The following is a 25059-nucleotide window of genomic DNA, read 5'->3' as shown; positions in this document are numbered from 1 at the left end:
CCATTATAGCCATGCCTTTAATTTATAGGGCTAAATGCTGCTGACAGGTTTGCTTTAAGAGAGTGGTGAGAGGCAAAATTAACTTATCAGGGCTGATGAGTGTTATAGTATGTGGGGTTTGAGTGGCAGGGCTGCTTTTTTGTCCCAGTCCGGCCCTGGACCCCTGGATCGACATGGCTCTCCTCAGTCACTACTGGACTGTTGATCAGAGTAGAAACCATCCTCATTATTTTGTCTATCTTCTGCTCTGGGAGAAAAGACCTCTGCTTGTGTGCGTCCAGCATAATTCCTAGAAAGACCTGTCTGTTCCGGGATCATTTTGGATTTTTTTGTGTTTAACACCCATCCCAGGGAAGCGAAGACTTTGGTTACATGATGTACTGCCCGATCAGTCTGAACTTGTCCTTCCTGCTATCAGAATGTTGTCTAGATAAGGTATGAACAGTACTTCTTTTTCACTGATAAGGTCTATGAAGACCCGGGGTCTTCCATGGGTGTAATGCTACTCAGATAACATAGGGTGAGGGTAAAACACCACAAAGCGGACAATAAACACATAGAACAGTCCCAGCATATACCCAAGATGGTACAACATTACACAGTCTCACCCTTCCACTCTGCCCGCCTTGGATATTACAGCTTTGACTTTGAGACTTCCAGGGTCAACTACCTCAATCAGTGCAGTGGACCCCTGCTTCTGGCGGGCCTCCACAGAGAGGAGGTGGCTGCAAGCTTAAGAAGCTAGTAGTCCATCAAGGTACGAGGTCAGGAGACCCAATGGTCCCACCCTGGCCTCTGAGAGTTTCCATGGGGCCCGATGACTCAGGGGTCCCAATCTGGCTTCTCCGAATGTCTGCATGGGTTCCAGGCGACCGGTGGGTGTTTCCTGGCAACCCCAAACAACATATCCATGGGGCCAGGTGACTTCATCGTCTCAACCTGGTCTCTCTGATTGTCAATGGAGCAGATCCGTATCTCTCCAGTCAGGGCCGTATACCCTTAGGCAGGAATCATGTAGAATCCAAATCTGTGTCTCTTTAGGTAAAATCAATACTTCCAAGCTGATGGTCTCAGAGTCTGTGTGTCCTCTTGCTTCTCCTTGATTCTCTGTCCCAAGTCTCAAACTTACAGAAGTATATCTCCTTTATAAGTACACATCAACAGGTCAAGGGGTTAGGGAGGGAAGCCTCATGTCTCATTGTTTGAGCATTTAATGAATTTGCTTTGTTTATCTTGTCAGTTTATCTTTGTTTGCTTTATTTGTCTTGTGAGTCAATAAGCCACAGGGTCCACAAACGTTATGTAACATAATTAGCAAACATTCATTGTTCCAGAATCAAATTGGAGACAACATTCAGGGTTATACAAATAATCGTATGTCCTTCTTGAGCAAGAAAAATACACATACACTATTGTGTTCATGTTGATTTATAATTGTATTTCTCTTGGCTTAACTAATCGTCTGGCTTATTAAGAGTTTAAGCTGTATCATCACATGGGCCCACACCTCCAATATTATTTTTGTTTAAACCCTCGGGGCCCTTGCTGGTCCAAAGGGAAGGGCTTGAAACTGGAAATGCTGCCAGCTCCCTTGGATGTTTACTGTTAAGCTCAGAAACTTGTTATTCCTGAAAAATAAGCACATGGTAATATGCGTCTTAAAGATCTATTATCGCCATGTAGCAGTTTGGAAAAAGGAGTTTTACTGCTGTCCCTATTGTCTCCATTTTGAAATGCTTGATTTTCAGATACCGATTTAGATCCTTCAGGTTCACAATAGTGTTAGAACTCTCCTGTTAGTTTTTTTTTAGTTTGCTGGTCACATGACCATTTTTGCCTATTTAATCCGGCTCCGCCCTCCTGGCCTTGCTGGACTTCATTGTATTTACTACTCTTGAGCTAGCTTGGTGCTCTGTTGCCGTTCTCTGTTAGTTTTGCTAGGTCTTCTGACCTCTATGCTTTTTGTTGTGTGTTTGTCTTTGACTGCTACTATTTCTACTAGGAGGTGTCCATCTTATCCCAGTCCCTAGTTCTTGTAGGGATCCCTCCCTCACATCTATAGGTCTTCGTACAGACTAGCCTAGGACTTTAGCGGGTCTGATCGCAGGATCAGGTTCCCCGTTACATCGTAGTGATCTAGTTTAGTTCTATTGTAGGGACAGATCTCCTGTCTTTCCTTAGTCCCTGTAGCAGATCATAACAGTAAGTCCAGCCCTAAAAGAAAAAAAAAAAAATTTTCTCCAAGGAAAGACCTCCAGTTTTCCATCATGGTCTCGGTTCAAGATTTGGCTCAACGCTTGCAGGGACTCTTTCGGGAGGTGGCCAAGCTCCAACAACACGTGAGTAGCTGTTCTGGAGCACATTTTGTGGAACCAAAGGTACGTCTGCCTGATCTATTTTTTGGCGAACAACAAGATTTTTTTTCTTTAAAAATGCTTGTTTATTGTATTTTCGTTTGAGACCCGGATCCTCTGGTGATGAATCACAGCGCATAGGGTTCATAATGTCACTTTTGCGCAAAGATCCTCAGGGGTGGGCCTTCTCTCTCCAACCTAGTGATCCTTTGCTTTAGATCAGTGGATAGTTTTTTTTCTGCTTTGGGTTTGTTGTACGATGATCCTGATCGTGTCTCATCTGCTGAGTCTGAATTGAGACATCTGAGGCAGGGATCAGGTAATGTGGAAAAATATTGTTCTCACTTCCGTCGGTGGTCTGCCCAGGTGGGGTGGAACAATTCAGCTTTGAAAAGCTTGTTTCTTGCAGGGCTAGGTGAAAGGGTTAAGGATTTACTGATTGCTTATCCCACACCTGGAAACTTGCAGGAGGCAATGCAATTAGCTATACAGGTGGACAGGAGACTGCGTGCAAGGGTTAATGAGAGCAAATCCTCTGCTATGTCAGCTCCGTGTCCTGAGAGGGTCTGTGCTGACAATGGAGAGCCGATGGAGATTGGGGCGATGGCACCCCGCTCTCAGGAAAAAGACCGCAGGCTTTCTGAAGGCTTGTGCTTCTATTGCGGAAATTCTGGTCATTTTATTAAGAACTGTGTGCTTCGTATGAAGAAAGAAAAAAAAATGGTCAGTCATGCACGTATAGCCTGTTTAAATTCTAAGGGAGTATTCCTATCTGCCACTACTGCTGCTCAGGATAAATTAATTGAATTTCGGGTATTTGTGGATTGTGGTTCTACTCTGAATGTGATTGATGGGGGATTCTTGGAAAAACTTAGATTAGAACCTAAAACTTTGTCATCCCCTATTGCTGTGGTTTCTGTTGATGGCTCTCCCTTGAAGAGTGTTACTCATAAGGTCTGTGAATTTCCCCTCACTATTAATGGTATTCATCAAGAGAATTTGGATTTGGTGGTATTGGATAATTTGCCTTCTCCAGTAATATTGGGGTTACCCTGGTTAAAATTGCACAATCCTGTACTGGATTGGTCTACCAATGAAATTAAGTCCTGGAGCCCTAAGTGTTATGACAAGTGTTGTAACGGGCGCATTGCTGCTGTGGATAAAGGGGAATTACCTGTACGTATTCAGGATTTTTGGAGAGTTTTTTCTGAGGAGGAGTCACAAATTTTGCCTCCCCATAGAGACTATGATTGTACCATTGAATTTGTCCCTGGAGCGACTCTTCCTAAAAGTCGTTTATTTAATCTTACTATTCCTGAGAGAAAGGCTTTGGAGGAATACATACAGACAAGCTTGGCCGCCGGTCACATTAGGCCTTCCAAGTCTCCTGTGGCTGTTGGATTTTTTTTTGTAAAAAAAAAAAGATGGCGGTTTACGTCCTTGTCTGGATTTTCGTGAGATTAATAAAATTACTGTACGCAATTCTTACCCACTGCCATTGATTCCTGATTTATTTAACCAGTTAGTGGGGGCCAAGTGGTTCTCTAAAATTGATCTCCGGGGGGCATACAATTTGTTGCGCATGAAGGAGGGTGATGAATGGAAGACTGCTTTTAACACTCCTGTGGGTCATTTTGAGAATCTGGTGATGCCTTTTGGTCTTACCAATGCTCCAGCATTTTTTCAGAATCTTATTAATGACATCCTTAGACCTTTAATCGGCAAAAATGTGGTTGTGTATTTGGATGACATTCTGATTTATTCGCCTGATCTGGAGACCACATGGTGTTCCTACTGACATTGTTTCTGATAGGGGACCTCAGTTCGTGGCTCTTTTTTGGCGTGCCTTTTGTGACAGGTTGGGAGTTCATTTGTCGTTTTCATCCGGATATCATCCTGAGTCTAATGGTCAGACAGAAAGGAAGAACCAGGATGTTGAGCAGTTCTTGCGTTGTTTTGTGGCAGACAATCAAGAGGGGTGGTCTGAGTTTCTGCCACTTGCTGAATTTGCTCTTAACAACCATACATCCTCTTCTGCTGGGTGTTCGCTTTTTTTTTGTTGTTCTGGGAGACATCCGTCTTTTGGGTCATTCTCCAAATTGGTTTCGGCTGTGCCTGAGATGGAGAGTTTTTCCGGTGATTTGGAGAGAGTTTGGACGGATGTGCGTGGTAATCTTCAGGAGGCTAACAAAAAATCTAAGAGGTACTTTGATAGGAAACGGCAAGAGGTTTTGTTTGCTGTTGGTGACATGGTTTGGTTGTCCTCTAAGAATCTGCGATTGAGGATTCCTTCTAAAAAATTGGGTCCCAAGTTCGTAGGGCCCTTTAAGGTGCTTCTGATAGTTAACCAATCTGCTTTTAGGCTGGAGGTTCCTACGTCCTGGAAGATTAACCCGGTGTTTCATGTTACTCTGTTGAAAAAAGCTGATGTGTCGGATGGTGACGCCTCTGCCACTGTTCCTCCGGTGGTGGAGGACGGGGAATATGAACTTTCCCGCATCCTAAATTCTAGACGGTATAGAGGGAGTTTGCAGGATCTCGTCGCTTGGAAGGGTTTCGGACCTGAGGATAACTCATGGGTGAGGGCGGATGATGTTTCTGCTTCCAGACTTGTCAGAGCGTTTCACAGGAGGTTCCTCTTAGAAGAGGGGGTACTGTTAGAACTCTCCTGTTAGTTTTTTTTTAGTTTGCTGGTCACATGACCATTTTTGCCTATTTAATCCGGCTCCGCCCTCCTGGCCTTGCTGGACTTCATTGTATTTACTACTCTTGAGCTAGCTTGGTGCTCTGTTGCCGTTCTCTGTTAGTTTTGCTAGGTCTTCTGACCTCTATGCTTTTTGTTGTGTGTTTGTCTTTGACTGCTACTATTTCTGCTAGGAAGTGTCCATCCCAGTCCCTAGTTCTTGTAGGGATCCCTCCCTCACATCTATAGGTCTTCGTACAGACTAGCCTAGGACTTTAGCGGGTCTGATCGCAGGATCAGGTTCCCCGTTACATCGTAGGGATCTAGTTTAGTTCTATTGTAGGGACAGATCTCCTGTCTTTCCTTAGTCCCTGTAGCAGATCATAACAAATAGTCCTTAAGGAATGATCTGTTTTTTTCCCCATAAAAAAGGACTGTAAAATCCTCTCCCTATCTCTGACTCCTGCACCCGGGTGAGAACCCTTTTCTGTACTAGAGACAGGAATTCCTGCTGTAAAGCCTGTTGTTTTGACTCAAAGGACTGGATCTTTGTGAGTTATATTTTTTCTGGTGGTTGGGAGCAGTTTTAACCCCTGCCCTATGATGTCTAGGATCCACCTGCTTTTTGAAATCATTACCCAGGCAATACTTTTAATCTTCCACCTACCTGGGCCTGGTGTCAGTCTTCTTGGTCTTTATGTGGAATCAGTGGGAAATGTATCATAGTTGAAGCCTTTTCCTCTCCTTTGGCCCTTCCATCTTGGATCCCTGATTTTTGTAGTGGTGAACTCTCTCCCTGACGGACTAAAGGACCTCCTCTGAAAGGGGTTGATGAGAAATCCCTTCTTGGCATCTGCTGCTTTATAAAATATCTTGTCTAGGGTGGGCCCAAAGAGGAATTCCCCCTGGCATGGAGTACCACACAACTTGTTTTTTGATTGCAGATATCCTGCCCAGTTTTTTTAACCAGCGTGCATGGCGAGCAGAGTTGGCTAACGCGCATGATCGAGTCGTGAGCTTTACTGCCTTCCCCTGAGGCATCTGCCAAAAAGTCTGATGTATTCTGAATTGTTGGTAAGCTAGCTAAAATTTGGTCCCGAGGGCATTTGTTCTTTATTTGGGTTTGTAACTGATCCAACCATAAAACCATTGATCTTGCAGTATAATTGGCAGCAATATTCAGCTTGAATGCAGCCGCTCCTGACTCCCAGGCCCTTCTTACAAAATTTTCTGCCTTTTTATCTAATGGATCTTTTCATAGCCCCGAGTCGTTCAGAGGAAATGCTGATTTACAGGATACATGAGAAATAGCTGCATCAATTTTTGGGGCCTTATCCCAGCTCTGAGATATCTGCTTCAAAAGGATACTTTATCTTAACCCCTTTTGAAATGAACCCTTTCTTTTCTGGCTGCTTCCACTCCTTTTTTATTAGGGATTTTTGTGCACCAGGAAACATTTGTTTTCTTCCCTCCAACCCCCCGAACATCATGTCCTGTACTGTTCTGGGTTCTTTAATGTCCTCAATATTCATAGTGGCCCTGACTTCTTTGATCAGTCTATCTGCGTCCTAAGCCGGAAAAAAGGGACGACTCTCATTATCATCCGAGGAGGAGGAAGATGATGAGACATCTGAGTAAAACCCATCTAATTCACCTTCTTCTAACTCCTCATCTGAGCTGGTAACAAACTTCTCAGCAGGAGTGTAAGGGGTCCTATTCTTAAATCCCTTAAGGGAATTCCTGACTTCCATTTTTACAATTGTTATCAGGTTATTCATAATGGACGAAGATTCCTCTGCTACTGTTCTCTCTATGCAGGGCTGATATAACTTTTTGCCGTAGGATGACAATAGCTTCGTTTTACACAGAGCGCATTTGACGCGCCCCCAGGGCCGTGGAGTACTCGGCAGCCGGGCCTCTGGTTGCCGGTATAGGGGATATCACGGTGGCTGGTCCGGTCCGTGACCCAGGGCGGTCACTCAAAAGGGGGGAAATATTATAGGGGATTTGGGAACGTTCGTGACGCCACCTGTGGTACCTGTTGAGGATCACCAACGCTGCAACAGTCCTCTGAGGCAGATGTTAGGGCAGCTTGTGATGGGACGGCTCCCCACAGGTGGAGCAGGCCTCAGGGCAGTGTAGTAATAGAGAGTGGGTTGCGCTGGGCGTTGCGGTGCAGGGGGAACGATGGCGCCGATGAAGAATGGACGGAGGCAGTGCAGTGCAGTCATCCAATATTTTGCTCACATTTCTTAAGACACTTCACAGGTGCACTATACAGGTAAAGGCCTCCCGCGTCACGCTGCGTTCACCGGGCAGGGGTTCAATCCTTCCTCAGGCAACTTGGGAATACCTGGCAGAACCCCACTTTCTCGTGATCCTATTTTGACCATCTTCACACTGGTCTTTCTCCCTCCTGCTCTGCGCTGCCCACTCTCCGTCCTGTTCAGGTACTCTGAGGACCCTCCTGTCCGTCGGAGTTACACAGACTTGCTTGAACCTCAGGGGACTAGAATGCGGCTGCGATCACTCTGTCTTCTGACAGATGCAGGGCGTACGGGTGCCCCCTGGGATCCTTTCTGTAGAACGGAGCCTACTCCCTGCTCCCCACCTGGGCCTCCTGACATGGCCCTGCTTGTGGAGCAGATCTTCTAATGAGACTCTGCTCCCGGACTGTTCTTCTGAACTGTCCCGAGCTGTTCTTCTGAACTGCTCCCTAACTCCGAACTGCCACCCTAAGATGGCTTCCCTATTTTATACTCCTACTAAAGTGCTCCCTCTAACTACTTCCTCCACCCACACCCCACTACTGGTTCCCCCTGCCTTTGGGTTCCCCCCCACTCCAGCCAGGGTCAGGGCTCAGCAGCTGCGCTCTGCGTGTTGCCCCTCCAGTCGGCCTTGAGCAGTGTAGTGTTGGATACAGGTGTTTGGGGTTCCGTACAGCTCTCCCACCTTACCTGAGAGAAGGGAGACACCACACCTCTGGGTGAGGTGCAGTACGTCTTTGGCGACTGAACACTCAGGGGCGCCACACATTGTTTATTCTTTGATTCACCCAGCGCTTTCCTAGGTTTGCCCTGAAATATATCCAAGGGCATAGTGTTAGGACAAGAAAACGGAGTTGTTTCACTACCTCACTCCAGCGTCGGGAACCTACCGCGCATGGCGGGGCTGCTTCTTCTGCAGGGCTTTTAATCTGGCTCTCTTCCTCCATTCTTTGCAGCAAACACTGGATGTGCAGCCAGGGATTGTTTGGAGGTAACTATTTTATAAGGATGGCAAACATTTTTACATTTCCCGTCACCTGCGGTAGCCTCGCCCCCTACTCCCACCCCCGGAAGTGATGTCAGACGCCAGCCATTTCCTCTTCATGCATTTGCGAGCGATGCGGCATGATTAGGAATGGAGCACTTCTGGGCCCCGACGAGCTTCTGTGCTGCGGACTATAGGTCTCCCTCCAAAGGCAGGAAACCACTGAAGCTGGAGGTGAGGCTCCGCCCTTTTAAATCTGTAGGTTTCCTGTACTTGAGGGTGGATCCTCTCTCATATAATGCTGTTGTGGGGATGGGAAAAGAGATTATTTAAAGGGTTTTTCCAACGATCAAATTACATTTTTATTAATAGATCTTAATATAAAAATAATTTATATAATTAAATGTGTTAAAAAAATGTTCCTGTGCTGAGATAATCTTATAAATGTGCACCTGCTGTGTACTGTGTAATGGCTGTGTCTGATCGTACAGGAACATGGTCTGATCATACCACATCTCCTGGGCAGGGGGCGAGGCAAAAGAGTATACAGGCATTACAGCATGGAGGCACAGCTGATTATTTTTGTGATGCAAAACATTTTTATCTTCCTTTTTGCCAGTGTGGAGGGTGCAATATCCTGAAAGATTTGGATAGGAGTATTTTCATAAGCGAGAAGATGATTCTCTTGCTTTGGCAAGGATGACTGAGATGTCCATGAAATTGAGAAGTACACAAATTAGATCTCTTACAGGGTCTGCATTTTTTTGCTTTAGGTTTTAAAGCCATATGGACTTATTTATTATTTTGTTCCCCTTTTTCAAGGCCAACAATAGAAAAGAAAATTTATTTAGTGAACTTTTCAAGAGATTCTTGGGTGAAGGATTCAGGAACTCCTGGAACTCCTTTGATTCTTATGTTATGTCTGCTTCTATTCTCTTGGTCTTCCAAGGCAAGTATGATCATGTTAAGCTGGTGTTGATGGTATGATACTTGTTCCTCTAGGGTATTTGAGAACTTCATAAGATCTGTCTGTGAAAACTTCAGTGAATCAACCCTGTGACCTACATGTTTTAGATTTGATCTGAGGCCTGAAAGTTCTCGTAATAAGGGTTTCATGGCTTGGGCCAGGAATTTTTTGAAGAATGACCTGGAAATAGGAGCAGCGTCTTCAGATAACTGTTCACTTTCTGAGTCTTCATTGCTGAAGTCTGAGTCCTCAATAGGTGCTGAGTAGTGTTGAGCGAGTATGTTCAGTCCGAGTACGCTCGGGCCGAGCGCCGAGTATTTACAGCTGCTCGGTGATATGGTTGAATCGCTCCCCATGTGCATGATTTGCAACTGTTTGACAGCTTTATTACATGTGAGGAATGTGTAAGAAATAGACATTCCTCACATGTAATAAAGCTGTCAAACAGTTGCAAATCATGCACACAGGAGTGATTCAACCATATCACCAATCAGCTGTAAATACTCGGTGCTCGGCCCGAGCGTACTCGGTGAAAGGGTTAACAGAACATACTCGCTCAACACTAGTGCTGAGTCGAGGGAATGGGAGAGTGCCTTTTTAAATGTTGGTTGAGGGATGTATAGTTTTCTCTTTAGAAATTTGTCCAGTTTGCCGCCTTACTTACGAAATGTATTTAATTCAGAATCTTTCATGTTCTCTTTGCTAGATTTGGCCATTTTTGTATGAGCGCATGAGCGAAAAAGAATCACTACTTGTTCATGGCATGTGGTTAAACTTTCATTTCTTAATATTTGCCGCTATGTGCTAGCGATATCATTCAGGTTGTCACGTGGGTTATGTAGATGATATGGGAAGCAAAATCTTGTGAGATTGTATTTTTCCAGATGGCCTGTAGGTGTCAGTGGTGTAGTTGCAAATCCTATGTTGCACAGAGTATTGCAGTAAACTGTAGGTAATTATAGTTTTTGGGTTTTAATTCTTACACTGTATGATCCTAGGAGAGGTTATTTATTATACTGGATGATTTATGCAAAGTAAAATGAAGCTTTGCAAAATATTTGCACCGGTGCTGGGGAGAAAATGTGGCAGCGTTATAAAGCGGTTTCCATTGCCTCTTAAAACGGTGGGTTTGGTGCCAAAACTTATATAATGGCGATGCAGGAGCAGTAAGGGGAGATATAAACCCAAATGCATGGGTGACTTGTCAAGCTGCACAGGTTAATGCCTTAAAATTTCCCCAAATAAAGTCCCAGAGGCAGAAGCCCTCTACCTCTATGTAGCAGCTCTAGCACTCAGAGGTCCTCTTTCTAGCCCCCCTCCTCCATCTCCTCCTGTAGTGTGCAAGGCACCTGCTGGATGCTGCGGGGAGCAGCTTGTCTCCTCGGTTTACAGTGCTGGACTTCGGATCTGATAGCGTTTCCTTACCCAGGTCTTATGCAGCGGCGTTGCGTGTGATGCTGAGGACTCTGTGCATTACCTTCCAGCCTGGTCTTAGTCAGGAGACGCACTTCATTGCGCTTTGCTGTGATGCTCACAACTGGTGTCCAAATTCCATAAGTCTCTGCAGCAGGTCGACAGAGGGTCACAAGGGGTCTCTGCAGGTGGTCTGTGTACGATATATCGGCTCACACAGGGCACAAAAACTGCCTAGGAGCAGACCCCTTGGACGTACGTTCTCTCCCTCTCATGCCTAGGCCTCCCAGAATTATCTTTTTACCTGCTGCTTTTGATGTTTTTGTTACGCAAGAATTCAGCTGGAGAATAAAATTCTGGAATCTTCACATGGGCATTTGAAGCTATCTGATGAAGTTCTTGGTGTGAGTACTGGTCAATAGAGACATCCATAGAAACTCTGCCTAAGGAGCCCCTCATTCCGCAGCCTAGTTATGGAGTCAAAATAAGACTAGAGGCATTTCCTGAATATTTTTTATAAATTATTGACTGTATCTGTTCAGATGCTACTTTCACTATTGCATTATGGTGTGGTCTTTGACAGCCAAATATTGTATTTGTTATGGTCAAAAAGCAAAAGCATTTTTAGTTTCATTGTACCAGATGAATCTTTTCTTCATTATTTAATAACCTCATTTTGGCAAACAGTGGCCCAATATATTTACAGTTTTCAGCAGTTGCTTTGTCTATACTACCTTCCCAAGTGCTGTGAGCAGTAGTTCTAGGACGTTCTGCTTCTGTGACCTGGAGATAGTTTGTCATTACATTGACATTATGGGGTTTAAATTATTTCAAGGTCACAGCAGCAGTGTTCCTATTGCACATGCTCACAGGCATCTGACTTGTCCTAACATTCTTGAAGATGTTTCAGTCAGTTTAACAATAGTCATTTTAATGTACTATAGTTATTAACTGTCTAGTAAAAAAGTTTTTAAAAATGTATTCATAATGATATTTGATATATTTTTTCTATTCCCAAATAACCACTTTAAGCACATGCTAACATTACTTTATTAATTATAGGTACTTGGCCAATACATCATTCTCAGGACAAACTGGTGAAATCTATCTAATGAATAATAATATGATCCATACTGATCACCATTACAAAATATGGAGCCTGGTGCGTGACTCTTTAGGATACCCCACCTGGGTAACTGTGGGTGGTTGGTATGAAGGGAAAATGGAAGTAGAAGAAGGTCTGTGGCAAAATCGCATACAAAAACGTGAACCAGCACCAGTGATGACACAGCGCATAAAACTCAGAGTGGTAACCCTTGTTGAACATCCCTTTGTTTTTACTCGAGAGGTGGATGCTGATGGCAGTTGTCCAGCTGGACAAATGTGCCTGGACCCTCATACAAATAATACTGCGTTATTAGATATGCTATTTGAAGAGCTAAATTCACCAAACGGTTCTGTACCACTAGAGTACAAAACTTGCTGTTATGGCTATTGCATTGATTTATTAGAAAAGCTGTCTGAAGATCTTGGATTCAACTTTGAGCTGTACATTGTTGGAGATGGAAAATATGGAGCACGAATAGGGAACCGCTGGACAGGACTAGTTGGAGACTTGTTGAGCGGAGCAGCTCACATGGCTGTTACATCTTTTAGCATAAACTCTGCACGAAGCACTGTTATAGACTTCACTAGCCCATTTTACTCTACCAGCCTTGGCATTTTGGTTCGCATGCGAGACACTGCCTCCCCTATCGGAGCTTTCATGTGGCCTCTACACTGGTCCATGTGGGTGGGTATATTTGTGGCATTGCATTTAACTGCATTATTTCTTACATTCTATGAATGGAAGAGTCCTTTTGGTATGACTCCACATGGACGTAACCGGATGAAAATCTTCTCATATTCTTCAGCACTAAACTTATGCTATGCCATTCTGTTTGGAAGGACTGTATCAAGTAAAACTCCAAAATGCTGCACAGGAAGAGTTCTCATGAACCTGTGGGCTATTTTCTGTCTACTAGTGCTATCCAGCTACACAGCTAACCTTGCTGCAGTAATGGTGGGGGATAAGACTTTTGAAGCCTTGTCAGGAATCCATGATCCAAAGGTGGGTAACAACTTTGAATGTATTTATAAATGGTAAATCTCTGCAAATCTCTGTATTATTGTTGATATTTGAGATTTCTACCTCTGAAACATTTATTTTAGAATTTATACACTTATTTATGGATATTTACTCCATAATAAAGACCTTCTAGAAAATTTTAAAGGGGTTGTCTGTACTTTTTTTTAAGTTGCCCAATGTATTCAGCATGTGGGCATAAGTATCTCTGTAAATACCTTGTGTTGCAGATAATGCCTGGGAGCGGTACGTGACCCCCGGGTGCAGCCGGCGCTGACATCCTCGGACGTCACAAGTCCAGGCTGCAGCCGAGGGTCCCTCTTCTGCGTTCCACCTGTGGCTGCTGGGTTGTGGGTGGGGTTATTCCTCTGCGTCACACCCGGCATTCACCGCGCGCTCTCCCTCTCCCCATTCATTGGGAAAGCGCGCTGTGGATGCTGGGTGTGACGCGGGGAATAACCACGCCCACAACCCAGCAGCCACCTTGGGGACCCCAGCGCTGAGTCATGCCTCACTTGTCGTGACATCAGTGCGGGGTCACATGATGCCTGTGAGCGGCCACCAATAGCGCCGCTCACAGGCATTATCAGCAATACAAGGTATTAACAAATATACTTATGCCCATATGCTTAATACATTGGGCAATTTAAAAAAGGACCGTTCAACTTCTTTAAATGCCATTCAATATTCATGAAATATCTCCACATGGAAGATGTTAAACATATGTTTGCTTGAAGTTAGAGAGCAATAGCTTGGGATGGGAAAACCTAGATATTTTTTCTGTCAGGTGAAGTGTTGTAATAAAGGAATTGAATGTATTCGAATCAGGAATTATTAAAATATCTACATATTGAATCTCTATGGCACATACATAAATTACAGTTTTCATGAAATGTAAAAGGATAAATTGATTATCCTCACCTTAAAGGAGTTGTCCCATGAACAAAGTTCATTTTAATCTATAAATCGTGAAATAAAAATAATTTCCGCAATTGGATGTGTTTAAAAAAAATGTCCCTGTGCTGAGATAATCTTATAAATGTGCCCCTGCTGTGTACTGTGTAATGGCTGTGTCTGACTGTACAGTAACATGGTCTGATCATACCACATCTCCTGGGCAGGGGAGGAAACAAAAGAGGATACAGATGTCATAGAATGGGATCACAAATAATTATTTCTTTGACGTAAAACATTTTTTAAAAAACAGGTAGGGAAATGCTTTATCTCCCCCCAAAAAATCAGCTTTGATCCCTTACTGTAACATTTGTATACTTTTTTTTGCTTCCTCCCCTGCACAGGAGATGTGGTATGATCAGATCATGTCCCTGTACCGTCAGACACAGCCATTACACAGTACACAGAAGGAGCACATTTATAAGATTATCTCAGCACAGGAACATTATATTTAAACACATCCAATTGTGGAAATTATTATTATTCCAAAATCTATTGATTAAAATCAACTTTGTGGGAAAACCCCTTAAAATGCTCAACCATAATATATAGTTTTAAACAAATCAAAAAATAGAAACAAAAATACTACTAACAAGAAGTATAAAAAGAAAAGTATACAAGTAAAGAAAGTAAACCGGGTGGAATTGTCATGATATGTCTGTTAACTGAATTTAGGTACCAGAAAGATGCATGTAATTTGCGATTCATCTTAATGTTAATTAGGTGTTTGTTATAAAACTATGGTGTTTGGTCAACTTTGTATATTGATAATTTGCCTGTCTTTGCAGCTTCATCATCCTTCTCAAGGTTTCCGTTTTGGAACAGTTTGGGAAAGCAGTGCAGAACAATACATTAAAAAAAGTTATCCTGAAATCCACAACTATATGCGAAGGTTCAGTGTGCCATCCACTTCAGATGGAGTCCACATGTTAAAGTGAGGAGGCATTTCAGTGACAGGGTGGGCACAACTGTTAGATAATTTAAAATTATATTTGGGGAATACGTTTTTCAATCTCTACATCCATAGTATGAAAAAAAACTGATGAAACAGTGGTACATGTAACAGCGCATGGCTGCAGCCATTACTAGGGGTGTTAAACCTCTTAGTGATCAAGCCAATTTTGACCTTTATGTACAGGACAAATTTTTTAAATCTGACCAGTGTCACTTTGTGGTAACTACTTTGGAATGTTTCAATGTAAAATAGTGTTTCTGAGATTTTTTCGTAAGACATTGTACTTCAAGTTAGTAGTAAATTTAGGTGTATGTTTTTCATTTATTTGTGAAAATATTGAAATTTTGGAGAAAAGTTTTGAAAAATTCGTATTTTTCAAACTTTTATTTTTTATACCCTTAAACCAGTTAGTCATGTTGTACAAAATAATTATTAAATAATTTCCCATGTCTGCTTTACATCTGCATTACTTTTCACACTTCATTTTATTTTGTTAGGATTTTAGAAGGGTTAACAGTTGAGCAGCAATTTTTCATTTTTTAAAGATATTTACAAAACATGTTTCTTTAGGGACCTATTAAGATTTAAATGGAATTTAGGGAGCTTTTATGTTGGAAACACCACAAAAGTGATACCATCTTATAAATGGGTCCCCTGAAATACTTCAAAACTGTTCGAATTTTTTTTAACCCTTTAGGTGCTACACAGGAATAAGTGGAGTGAAAAAACAATAAATTGTAATTTTTCCTCTAAAATGTTGCTTTAGCCCCAATATTTTCACTTTTACATGGAATAGCATAAGAAAATAGACCACAAAATTTGTTACCCAGTTTCTTCTGAGCACGCAAATACCACACATGTGGTTAGAAACCTCTATTTGGACATACAGCAGGGTTTGGAAGAGAAGGAGCACCAATTGAATTTTGGAATATAAACTTGGCTAAAATAGACAAAAAGCGTCATGATGCATTTGCCAAGCCCCTAAGCTACCTAATTAGCAGAAACCCCCAACAAGTGACGCCATTTTGGAAACTACACCCCTCAAGGATTTTATCTAGGGGTTTGAGCATTTTTAACCCACATGTACTACATGAATTTTGATAACATTAAATCATCATATTAAAAATTTTAATTTTTTTCATGAAAATGTTACTTTATTCTCAAATTTTTCACTTTTGTATAAAGGATACACAAAGAAGTGGACCCTAAAGTTTGTTACCCACTTTCTTCTGAGTTTGGCGATACCCTATATATAGTCAAAAAGTACTGTTTGAACACATGTCATGTTTCGAAAGGGAAGAAGCGACTTTTGGTATTTGGAATGTAAATTTGGTTGGAATAGATTGCAGACACCATGTCCCATTTACTGTGCCCCTGAGGTACCAAAACAGCAAAAAAAAACATAAATGACTCCATTTTGGAAACTAGACCAATCAAGAAATTTATCTAGGGTTGTGTTGAACATGTTGAACCCATGGGTGTTTCACAGAACTTATTAAAACGTAGATATGAAAATGAAAACCGTTTTTTCCGCTAAAAAATAAGTGGTGAAAAACTGCTGTTTGGGCACATGTCAGGGCTCAGAAAGGCAAGAGAGCTATTTGATTTTTGGAGCGTAAATTTGTCTGGAATATATTGTGAATGTCATGTTGCATTTGCACAGCCTCTGACATTCTAAAACTGCAGAAACCCCCAAAAAGTGACCCCACAAGGAAACTAGACCCCTCATCGAATTCATCTAGTGGTATACTGATCATTTTTAACCTACAGGTGATACTCAAAATTTTATAACTTTTAGCTGTGAATACAAAAAAATATATTTTTTTCTTCTAAAATACACTTTTAGCACCAAATTTATAGTTTACACGAGTTGTAATAGCAGAAAATGGACCCCATAATTTATGTAGCTTTTAAAGAATGTGACAGTACCCCATATGTGGTTGTATACTACTGTTTGAGCACACGGCAGGGATCGGATGGGAAGGAGCTCTACTTGGCTTTTAGAATGCAGATTCCGTTTGAATAGATTGTGGGCTCCATGAGCTGAACCCCTAAGGTAGCAGAACAGCAGAAACCCCCACAAATGCCCCCATATTGGAAGCCTCACTGCTTAAGGATTTCATCTGAGAGTGAAGTAAGTATTTTGAACCCACAGGTGAATCACAGAATTTTAGAACATTGAGACATGGAAATATGACATTTTAGTAAAAATGTGTTTTTTCGTTTCTTTTTTTATTTGCTGCAAATTTGTCAGTTACACAAGGGTTAATAGGTGAAACTGGAGCACACAATTCTTTGCGTAATTTCTCTCTAACACGGTGATGCCCCATATGTTGTCATAAACTACTGTTAGGCCACACGTCAGGGCTGAGACAAAAGAAAATGCTATTTGGCTTTTGGAGCACAGAATAAGCTAGAATAATTTGCGGATTACCAAGGTGCCAGAAGAGCAGAAAAAACACAGAAGAGACCCCATTGTAGAAATTGCACCTCTCAATGAACTCCTCTATGGCTGCAGTGACAATTTTGTAACATCTGCACCGTGCTTTATTCTGGAGAATTAGAAATATGCCTGTTTAGGGCCCATACATTGTGCCCCCATACAGTGTAGTGCTTCAGGAGACACGCACCCCGTAAACTGCTATTTGGGCTCTCCCCACTAAAAAAATGCCAAACATATAACCACTTAGTGCGAATTAGGCACAGTGGGACTCAGAAGGAGGGGGACTTTTTAATTTGGGAACCCAATTTCACTGATTTTCTTTGAGGGGTGTGTGGGAAATGTGTCACTTTTCCAGAGTTTTCGTTCTACCAGTAATGTGGGAACCCCCTATAGTTCCAGTGACAGATGACGGATCTGAGTGGGTGCTGGTTTTGCGCGGGACAAGACAGGGTTTTTATTGGTAACATTTTAGGGTGCATAACATTTTTGATCACTTCATAAGGCTGGGATAACTATCCTGTGTTCTATGCTAAGCACTTGCATTGGGGAGCACTCGCTGTGGAGAGCTTTGTGGGTGCGAAAGATGAGTTTGCATTGCATTCTGTAGCAAATGGGTAACCAGTGCAATGACTGGCACAGGGTAGAGGCATCAGTTAAGCGGCCTGATAGAAATACAACCCTGGCTGCTGCATTCCGGATGGTTTGTATAGGAGAAAGTTTGGTTAGAGGGAGACCGATCAGATGGGAGCGAGAGCGACAGTAAGAGTTTTTGCAGTTTCAAAGGTGAGATAAGGTCGGATTCTGGAGATGTTTGTTTTTTTTTTTTTTTTAAAGATGCAGGTGACCCGAGCGTGTGATTGTGTATGGGGGAATAAATGAAAGTTGTATGTCAAATAGGACTCCAAGACAGCAAGCTTGCTACTTGGTAGTTATGGTTGCACCACACAAAGAATTTGCAAAGTCGGGTATAAGTAAATTAGTAGAGGAAGGAAACACAAGGAGTTCAGTTTTCTACAGATTCAGTTTCAGATAGAGGGAAGGAAGACATGGTGTTAGACAGCAGAAAGACAATCACTGGTATTTTGTATTAAAGTGGGGGTGATGTTGGGTGTCATCAGCATAGAGATGATGTTGGAACCCAATCTGATGATGGTTTGTCCAATAGGGGCAGTATATAATGAGAAGAGGAGGGGGCCTAGGACTGAGCCTTGAGAAACCCCAATAGTAGGGGGAAGATTAGAGAAAGAAGTGCCAGCAAAAGATACCGTGAAGGAGTGGTCAGAGAACCAGGAGAGAATGGTGTCCTTTTGGCCTATAGAGCGGAGCATAGTGAGGATTTGCTGGTGATCCACCATGTCAAATGTGGCAGAGAGATCCAAAAGAAACAGGAGGGAGTATTGACCATTGGGTTTTGCTTTTTGCTTCACGTACGCCGCCTAAGTTCAGATAGGGGCGAGATCGGTTACATGAATTCGTTGGGATCCTGGGGGAACCGTTACTCAGGGCGACCATAGGCTGCAGCTTCTCTCAGGCACAGGATAGATTCAATTGCTGACCAGACACATTTGACAAGAGTCCTCATAAATGGTAGAACAGTAACATTTAATAAGGCATGGCCAGTGCAATTTAAGTGTCTCTTTGAGCAACAGGCTCCAGTAACAGTACAATCTCCTTCGCAGCACAGTAGTACACAGTCTATCCAGTAGCACAGTACAGCACAGTTTTAATGCATACACAACCACAGTCTTTTCCTTCACAAGGACTCAATAGTACACAGCATTCTTTATCCTGCATGGAGATGGAGGCGGGAGGGTCTAGTGAGGGAGATGATCCCTATTACAGGATTCCTTCCAGTCCTTATCTTTCTGCCCAATAATACTCCACACTGTTAGCTCAGGGAGTCTATCTGACCTGTGTTTAGCTTCCCGCCTGACCTGAATCCTGTTCAGTTGCCTTCTGTGAGATATAGATCATAAGCCACCTTTCGCTTCGGCTCTAGCTAGACAACTTCCCCACAATCCCCCTGGGGCTCTGCTAAAACACTCCCCTTCTCCTGTGACTGTGTTAACCCCTCTAGTTGCTGGATGCTTCTGGAGCACAACACTTCCTGTCTCCTGTGCTTGTGTTACTTAAAATAGTTGATGAATTCTTTTAAAGCAACAGCACTACTTCTGCATGTCACATGTTAGTAGGTCATTAGAGATTTAATAAGTGCAGTTTCAATAGCGTGTGAAGAGCGGAAACCAGATTGTAAAGGGTCGAGGAGAGAATCTATCCTACACTATGCTGCTCTATCCACCTGCCCCACAACTATTCCCTGGCCTCTCCTCCCAGTCAATACCTTCACTGGCTCCCCATTACCCAGAGATTCAAAGTTCAAAACCCTAACCATGACATACAAAGCCATCCACAACCTGTCTCTTTCATACATCTGTGACCTAGTCTCCCGTTACATACCCGCACGTAACCTCCGATCCTCACAAGATCTCCTTTTCTACTCCCCTCTTATCTCCTCTTCCCACAATCGCATGCAAGATTTTCCCATGATTCCCCCCTTACTCTGGAACTGTTTACCTCAACATATCAGACTGTCACCTACCGTGGAAACCTTCAAAAGGCACCTCAAGACCTACTACTTCCGACAAGCCTACCTCCTGCACTTACCCTTGTTCCACCATACCTCTACATGACCAGCTATACCCTCACCTACTGTATCCTCACCCATCCCTTGTAGACTTTCAACCCTCACAGGCAGGGTCCTCTCTCCTTTTGCACCCGTCGTGACTTGTAGTGTTCAAGATTATTGTAATTGTTTTTTATGTATACCCCTTTTCACATGTAAAACGCCATGGAATAAATGGTGCTATAATAAATGTGGTACACTTCAAATGTATAAATACACTCCTGAACATTGAAATTGCAACACCAAGTTGAAAGTCACAGAATTATGGAAATCACAGGATCGGTAGACATGTTAATGATATGCAAATGCTGAAAAAATGGAAGTGTAGCACCCCTGCGGCTTCAGTCGCCACAGAGGTACTGCATCTCACCCAGAGGTGTGGTATCTCACTCTCAGGTAAGGATGGAGTACTGCCCGGGACCCAAACACCTGCATCCAACACTACACTACTCCAGATCAGCAGGAGTAGTGTCCCTGGCTGGAGTGGGGGGAACCAAGAGAGGGAACCATGTAGTGGGTGTGGGTAGAGGAAGCAGATAGGGGAGCACTTGAGAAGTAGGATATAAAAAGGGGAAGACATCTTGGGAGTGGTGATAACAGTCTGAGGGAATAGTGAGGAGTGAGTGTGTGGAGCAGGAGCTCTGCTCAGGGAAGAGGGCCTAGTGAGAGAGGCCCAGGACAGACTGAAGAGAGGAGAGGAGCAGGAAGAAAGGCTCCAGAACAGAAAGGATCCCAGGGGCACGGGCAGTGCGGATGCCACCTGTGCACCCGAACCCACAAGGACGTGCAGGGATCAGGCCGCAGAGAGGGGACCGGCCCCTAAACTAGCAGAGTTTTTCAGGTCTCAGCTAGATAACCGTAGGGTGCAGCATTTCAGGTGCTGCAGCCCGCAGCCACATCTAAATCAACAAAAAGGTTGCCATAGAGAACCCAGGGAACAGAGAAGACGTCGCCTGACAATGTCCGCGGTCACTGGCTTGGGACACTGGGTGTGAGGCGTAGGGCAGGAGGGTGAGAGCCAGCACAGGAAGTCGACCAGAAAAGGCACACAGAACGGGGTCCCGTTTAAGTACTCCTGAAAGACGTGCGAGTTGCTTAACCCCTCCCTGAGTAGACACAGGATGACATGGGAGGTTATACACTGGTAACTGTAACCTGGAGTCTTCGCAAACTGTGAGTAAAACCCTGAAGACTGCACCCCACTGTCTCTGTGAATAATTGCTGCGCCATCACCTGCCTTCACTACACCGTAACAGCAACATCTATGACATCCCCACTACACTGCCCTGGAGCTAATCTCTACCTGTGGAGAGCTAAACCAACCCTGCTGCATTAACAACAGCTCCAGAGGATCTGCTCCGCAGCGGCGGCTCCACATAGCCGCATACCACAGGTGGCGTCACGAACATTAACACAAAAACTATAATCCTTTACTATAAAACCCCTTTTTATTGACCGCCCTGGGTCACGGGCCGGGTCACCGCCACTGTGACATCTCCCCTAGAAACGACCGGCCCGGCTACCAAGTACCCCACGGCCCAGGGGGCGCGTCAGAAGCAAAATATTCAAAACATCTCGATGTATTCAATACAGAGTGTGAGCACCACGCACAGAAGTTCATTAACTTACAAACCTTTGCATGGTATAATTAAGGTTATTAATGGTTGTGTGAGGAATGTTCTTCCACACTGGATGCACTTAGGGATACAAATCCTCAAGATTTGCTGCTGGCAGCTCCATTTGTAATTGTTGACCTCTGATCTGCATGATGGGAGACAAGTCTGGAAATACTGCAGGCAATGGTAGCATGTTAACACCACACAGGCTGCTCACAGTAGCATAAGCAACGTGCGGACTGGCATTGTCGTGTTTTAAAACTGTTCATTGCACCCTTTGGAGAAATGGCAGTACAATTGGTTCCAAGATTGATCCATTCTGTTCTGCAAGAAAAATTAATGTCACTTACCAAGATAAAGGCACCTAACATTGTCTACACAAACCATCAGAAGGTGTTTACATGACATTGAGCTATGAGCCAAACTTTCAGCCACAGTTGTTTCATTGACCTTAAAGGGGTTTTCCCACGAACAAAAGTTGATTTTATTCAATAGACCTTGGAATAATAATAACTTACACAAAAGAATGTATTTAAGTAAAATGTTCCTATGCTGAGCTAATCTTATAAATGTGCCCCTGCTGTGTACTGTGTAATGTCTGTCTGGCCATGTATGGCACACGGTCTGATCATACCACATCTCCTGAGCAAGGGAGGAAGCAAAAGAGTATACAGACATTACAGCAGGGGATCACAGATGATATTTTCTTTGCAGTAAAACATTGTTTAAAAACGGGCAGAGAAATGTTTTACTTCAAAGAAAGAATCAGGAGCTGTGGTATGATCCGATCATGTTCCTGCACGGTCAGACACGGTCGTCACACAGGGGAACATTTATAAGATTATCTCAGCACAGGAACATTTTATTCAAACACATCTAATTGTGGAAATTATTATTATTCCAAGAGCTATTGAGTAAAGTAGCTGTCAACTACTTTTACATTGATGCCCTACCCATAGGATACGATGTATGATCGACCCTGTCGATCAGCTGTTATCGGTGCCGGCGGCGGCCGCCGGCCAGAAGTGCTCACCTGCGAGGCTCCGCCGTCAAGTGGTAGTGGCCACCGCGGTGTACTGCACATCCACCTCCTATTCAATTGAAGTTGAATTAATTGGGGCTTTAGTTTGTAAAATGGGGTCGGTAATGGAAGGGTTCTGCTGTTCTGGCACCTCTGTGGCTCTGCCAATATGACATGGCACCTTCAAACCATTCCAGCAAAATCTGAAGTCCAATATAGCTCTTCACTTTTAAGCTTTGCACTGTGTCTCAAAAGTAGTTTTTGATCACATTTGGGATATTGCGGTGCTCAGGAAAAATTATGTAACAAATTTTACTGTTCATTTTTTTGTATTTTTCCTTTTGAAAAATAAAAACTTGGGGCTAAGGCAACTTTATTCATGGAAAAAAATAGTGATGTCCCATTTGCTAAGTTCAATGTTATACAATTCTGTGAATCGCATGAGGGTTAAAAATGCTAATATCCCTATATGAATTCCTCAAGAGGTGTAGTTAACAAAATGGGGTCACTTGTGCAGGTTTATGCTGTTTTGGCATGTCAAGGGCACTAAAAATGTGACATGACATTCGCAATCTATTCCACCCAAAATTGTACTCCTTTCGTTCCAAGCCCTCCTGTGCGCTCAATTAGTATTTTTATACCACATAAAGGGCATCAGTGTACTCAAGGAGAAATTGCACAATAAATTGTATGGTCCATTTTATAATGTTACCCTGTGAAAATGTAACAGTAGAAAATGAAAAATTTGGGGCTAAAGCAACATTTTTGTGGGAAAAATATATATATTTTTTCACTTTCACGGCTCAACGTTATACAATTATGTGCAGCACCTGAGGGTTTAAGATGCTCATAAATGCCTCCAATATAAGATCCAGACTCCAAGACCTGTAGCAAACACAAGGGCATCACGTTCCAAATTCACTGACTTAGAGCCCAAGTCAATGCATTTGGAACTGGCTGCTATTGTGTTTGCTACATGTCTTTGAGTCTAGGTCTCATATTGGAGACATTTGTGCCAAAAGAAAATGTTTTCAATTGCCAAACAAGGATTAAGGACATTTCATCTGTATATGGTAATATATGAAATTATAACTAAAAGAGTTCCAAACAATAAAAAGTTTTTATAGCCTATTAACCCCTTTGCACCCCAAGCCTATTTTCACCTTCCTGACCAGGCCAAATTTTACATTCTGAGATTTTTTTTCCGTGACACATTGTACTTTGATAGTTGTAAAATTTGTGATATGACTTTTGTTTGTGAAAAATACGGAAATTTGGCAAAAATTTTGAAGAAAAATATTTACATTTTTTTCACAAAAAAATTATTTTACAACCAATTTTTTTTACTTTCCCAAGGGTAACAGGAGAAAATGGACCCAAAATTTGTTGTGCAATTTTCTCCTGAGCACACCGATACACCATTTGTGGGGGAAAACCACTGTGTGGGCACACGGCTGGGCTCGGAAGGGAAGGAGCACCATTTGACTTTTTGAATGCAAAATTTGCTGTAATAATAAGCAATGGCATTATGCTTTTGGAGAGCCCCTGATGTGACTTAACAGTGGAAACCCTCCATAAGTGACACCATTTTAGAAACTAGACCCCTCAGCAAACTTAACTAGATTTATGGTGAGTACCTTGAATGTAGAGCCGTGAAAATAAAAAAATCACTTTGTTCCCACAAAAATGTAATTTTAGCCCCAAATGTTTTATTCTCACAAGGGTAACAGGAGAAAATCTACCACAAAATTTGTTGTGCAATTTCTGCTGTGTGTGCAGATATCCCATATATGGAGGAAAACTACTCTTTGGGTGCACAGCAGGCTAAGAAAGGAAGGCGTGACGCTTTCGAACCCAGACTTTGATGGAATTGTCTGCGGTTGTCATGTCGCATTTGGAGAGCCACTGATGTGCCTAGACAGTGGAACTCCCCCACAAGTGATCCCATTTTGTAAACTGGACCCTTCAAGGAATTTATCTAGACATGTGATGAGCACCTTGAACCCACAGGTGCTTCACAGAATTTTACAATATTGATCTGTGAAAATGAAAAAAATATATTTTTCCCACAAAAATGTTGTTAGCCCAAAATTTTTTCATTTTCACAAGGATAGCAGGGGAAAATGGACCTCAAAATTTGTTGTGCAGTTTCTCCTGAGTATGCCGATACCCCATATGTGGTAGAAAACTACTTTTGAGGCACATCGCAAAGTTCAGAAGGGAAGAAGCACCATATTGGAGTTCAGATTTTGCTGGACTGGTTTGAGGGTACCATGTCACATTGGCAAAGCCCCTGAGGTGACATAATAGCAGAAACCCCTCAAAAAGATCCCATTTTTCCAACTATACCTTTCAATGAATTAATCTAGGGTTGCAGTGATCATATTGACACCATGGGTAGGTCACAGAATTTTATATCCTTGGGCAGTGAAGAAAAAAATAACACTTTTTACCACCAAAATTTAATTTTAACCACTGATTTTACATTTTCATATTGGGAATTGGGTAAAAATGGCACCAAAATTTGTTCCACAATTTCTGCTGAATGTAGAAATATCTCATATGTGGCTGTACAGTACTGCTTAGCCATACG

The 25059-nt window shown here is 42.8% G+C and overlaps 1 protein-coding gene across 1 annotated transcript in view; it reads left to right on the top strand.

The window, feature by feature from the left end:
• LOC141273221 (glutamate receptor ionotropic, NMDA 3B-like) overlaps window positions 1-25059 on the top strand; it is a 473854-nt gene that overhangs the window by 257018 nt on the left and 191777 nt on the right. The window contains exons 3-4 of the mRNA XM_073684793.1: window positions 11732-12779; window positions 14537-14682. Of these exons, the coding sequence (XP_073540894.1) occupies window positions 11732-12779; window positions 14537-14682 (1194 nt within the window). The remainder of the gene's footprint in view (window positions 1-11731; window positions 12780-14536; window positions 14683-25059) is intronic.

The sequence above is a fragment of the Phyllobates terribilis genome, unplaced genomic scaffold, assembly GCF_046119375.1.
Source record: "Phyllobates terribilis strain yellow unplaced genomic scaffold, ASM4611937v1 Scaffold_1__5_contigs__length_1240528914, whole genome shotgun sequence".
NCBI classification, from domain to species: Eukaryota; Metazoa; Chordata; class Amphibia; order Anura; family Dendrobatidae; genus Phyllobates; species Phyllobates terribilis.
The sequence above is the reverse complement of the archived record's forward strand: the minus strand, read 5'-3'. Positions and strand labels throughout refer to the sequence as shown.